We start from the raw sequence: 3437 nt of genomic DNA, 5'->3' as shown, positions 1-3437 counted from the left end.
TAGTTACTGATCATATACTGCTTACTGGAATTATGCAGTTGTTGTTGTTGTTATTATTATTATTATTATTATTATTTGTACATCTGTCCATCTGTCTGTATACCTACCTTTTTATTAAAGTCCTTCCAAGTATTAACAATTTATATTATATGATTAATATACAATACAATCATAATATAATTGTTTCAGCAAACACTAATAACTGAAAGCAGTGTGTATGTCTGATTTTTTGACTCCAATATTAATATCTGACTGCTGTCATAGGAGTTAGATTGTCATTCATACTTATACAAAACAAAGAGCTTGATACAGTAGATCCCCAGGAACATCATCAAAAAGATTTGTAGACCCAGTCAGCGGGTTTCCTTTCAGCTAGAGGCACTCTCTGGCTCCTGTCTGTGCCACAGATATACAGCTGCCCTCACTGCCTGTATCCACTCTCTGCTATCTGACCCCACTGCTTCACCTCTGCTAAGACCTCAGTGTTCTCGTCACCTACAGAAGAATGACTGCTTAGCACACCTCGGTTATTAGCACCCGTCTTAAGGTTGTGTTGTTGTGTGTTTCAGGATCCCAACTGGTACAGAGCGAGAAACACAGTGGGCAGAGAAGGCACCATCCCGGCCAACTATGTCCAGAAAAGGGAAGGTGTCAAGTCAGGAGGGAAACTCAGTCTCATGCCGTAAGTACTAGAGGGGTAATGGAGAAGAACCTCAACATAACTGTGTGTGTGTGTGTGTGTGTGTGTGTGTGTGTAGGGGGCTTTCTTGAATGTCTCATGTATTTATTTAGAAACCTGCCAAAGTGTAGTACAGGAATATGACAATATGCAGCAGTAATCAGAATAACCATCTTAGCTATGTTTATTTCTTCTCCTTCTTTGCTACAAATGCTCTCTTTCCTTGTTAAGTGTAAACAACTTGTTGGACCTCCATTCACTTCAGCTCCCTGCAGCGAGGGAAAATGCAGTGCTGATTTCAAACATCAGACAAAGCATCAAAAGATGGAAATTCAATCTTACGTCTTTTGGTTTGTACTGTGTCTTCTCTCGTCTGTGTCTGGCTGCTACAGAGGCCAGGACCAGCTGTGCGCTACATCTGAATCAAGCTCTTTGAAACAGCAGCTATTTCAAAAAGAGGAAAACATAACGAGAGGCGTATGCAAATGAAACGAGACAGGAAAGCCGAGAGCATACAGGCTGCCACAGTATCATCACATAGCTATGGGATGGTGTCATCTGATACACAACCCTTTTGTGTGTTTATCCCTCAAGTGATAATGAAGTATTTAAACTTTACAGATTAGTAGAACGGAAATGTAGGATTACAAGAAGAGGATAGTCACTCTCCTGGGAGAAGTGATGAACTGTGAGACATGTTCCACTATCAACTTGTGTTGAAATAAATCAAGCAGTGATTGTGAAGTCCCACTCTTTAAACATATTTAAGTTCATCAGTGTTTTCAGCGTTGTGCTTTTGTGCTGTTACAGAAAGTGACTAATTAGTGAATGTTTGAGGTCTTGTTGTTTTGGGTTGGTCCTCTTGGCTTGAGAACATTAAGGGCCGTCGTGTGTGGCTAAGTTGATTCATCCTTACATTACAATCCCAGGAGGAAGGCCCATATACCCTAAAGGGAGCGAGCTTGCTCCAGATACAGAGATCAGTCCGGGGCAGTCGTAAGCTTGAGAGTTTTTTGTTCAACAGTGCTTATAGAGATGGTGGTATGTCACTGTAACATCAGCAGGAAACATTTAAATAGACCTTTGACCCTCTTTGTCTAGCTTCATCAACTGCTGCTGAAAGCTTTAACCTCTCCCTTTGCCACCGCTCATACTGCCTGTCCACACCATTTTGAAATGGTCATGGGGTCATCCAGCTCTGGCATTGGGATTCTGTGCATGTGTGTGTGGTCTGAAGAGGCCCAATGGTAACTTTAAATTAGCCTTATGCAACTGTGAGGGTTTTGCTTACAACAACAGCATGAATATCTGAACTCCAATGGTAGCTTACTTACTTTGTTGTATTTGTATTTCTGATTAGATTTAACTTTACTTACAGATGGTTATATAGATGAATCATTTAGTTGCTAGTTACCAAATACTCATTACAAATTTCCCTTTAAGGATTTAGAGTCCTAAATATTTTGCATGGTTACGCTTTCTGACGTCATGTCTTTACTGCTGCCTTTTTTCATTTGCATTTTTTCAAAACACCCAAATCATTAGAAGTCATTCCTCTGGAGGACTTGTTGATTTTTTTTGTGTGAATGACTAACAGATGTCTCAGTGAAGACCTCTCCCTCTCCTATGGGTTACATAAGGGTTCAGCTGTGGTCTTCTGTCCACTTACTCACCCGGACCGATTGCTACTCAGCAGTAGATACAGTCCTCGCCTCCCTCACTGGCATATAACAGCCTGCCCTCTCTGCTGCCCCCATGTGGCAGACATCTGCCACTCATAACAGCACCACCCTTAAAGAAAGCTGGCGTGTTCAGCCCAGCTGCCCTACTTCCTCCCACCCTTGTTGGAAGTTGTTTACCGCATTTTTGTGTTTTTTTTTTTATTCCAGTATGATGTAATGTACGAAAACTGCTGTTAATTGCCATGGACAGAACAGCTAGTGTGTGTCCACCAAGTGCTATGTGTGTCTCTGGGCTGTCCACGCTTGGCGCCTGCTCTTGGATTAGTGGGAGTTAAGGAGCTGCTGTCCATCGGAGAAGCTGCCTGCACTGATCTAATCAACTCAACCCGTATTAAGCTGCTTTGCTACGAGGGCCTCTGCTGAGGCTGAGTACGAAGAGGAGGAGGAGCAGGTAGGAGTGACGGAGGCAGACCCTGGAAAAGGGGCAAAATCAATTACAGCCGTTGATTACCACCCATTCACCAGCCAAGACGGATAGAGGGACCCTGCGGGCTGCTACTATTTGCAGCTAAAACGACCTTTCACACAAGGAGTGACATAAATCAATGGGGTACAGTGCTGGGGATCGTAGTGTGCTTGACCTCAGGGCCACAGGTCTACAGAGGCAGAAGAGAAGTGATTTAAAATTTCTGAATCCTTACAATGAGATACACTACACTTTATTATATATTTGTGGCTCAGAGATAATTCATTTTCAGTTTAATACAGAAACAACTGTGAGAAATATTTGTGTTGGCAAAGAGATTTGCCAACACAAAGACTAAATGTGTCAGTGAGTGCCGTCATCACATCCAGGTGTCTGTCAATTCTCTGCCATGTATGCAGGTGCATACTCAACTCAAGTTACATAGTAGTTAGTCAGTAATACAAAACCTCTGATGGTAAATGATGTAATGGTGATCAAAACGCTGGAAGGGCAAGACTGATGTGGCAATGCATGAAATCATGGTCATGAAGTGTGTTGTTGCTCTTGTTTTCCATTGTTTATGATCAGATGGAGAAGCCAAATCCAGCAG

General features: G+C 42.4%; 1 protein-coding gene across 1 annotated transcript in view; it reads left to right on the top strand.

The window, feature by feature from the left end:
- Positions 1-3437, top strand: part of LOC118321112 (tyrosine-protein kinase CSK) — a 41527-nt gene that overhangs the window by 27111 nt on the left and 10979 nt on the right. Inside the window, exon 4 of the mRNA XM_035652305.1 lies at positions 570-682. Coding sequence (XP_035508198.1) covers positions 570-682 — 113 coding nt within the window. The remainder of the gene's footprint in view (positions 1-569; positions 683-3437) is intronic.

Source organism: Morone saxatilis, unplaced genomic scaffold, assembly GCF_004916995.1.
Source record: "Morone saxatilis isolate NCDOM2014 unplaced genomic scaffold, NCSU_SB_2.0 Contig11, whole genome shotgun sequence".
Taxonomy (NCBI): domain Eukaryota; kingdom Metazoa; phylum Chordata; class Actinopteri; family Moronidae; genus Morone; species Morone saxatilis.
The sequence above is the reverse complement of the archived record's forward strand: the minus strand, read 5'-3'. Positions and strand labels throughout refer to the sequence as shown.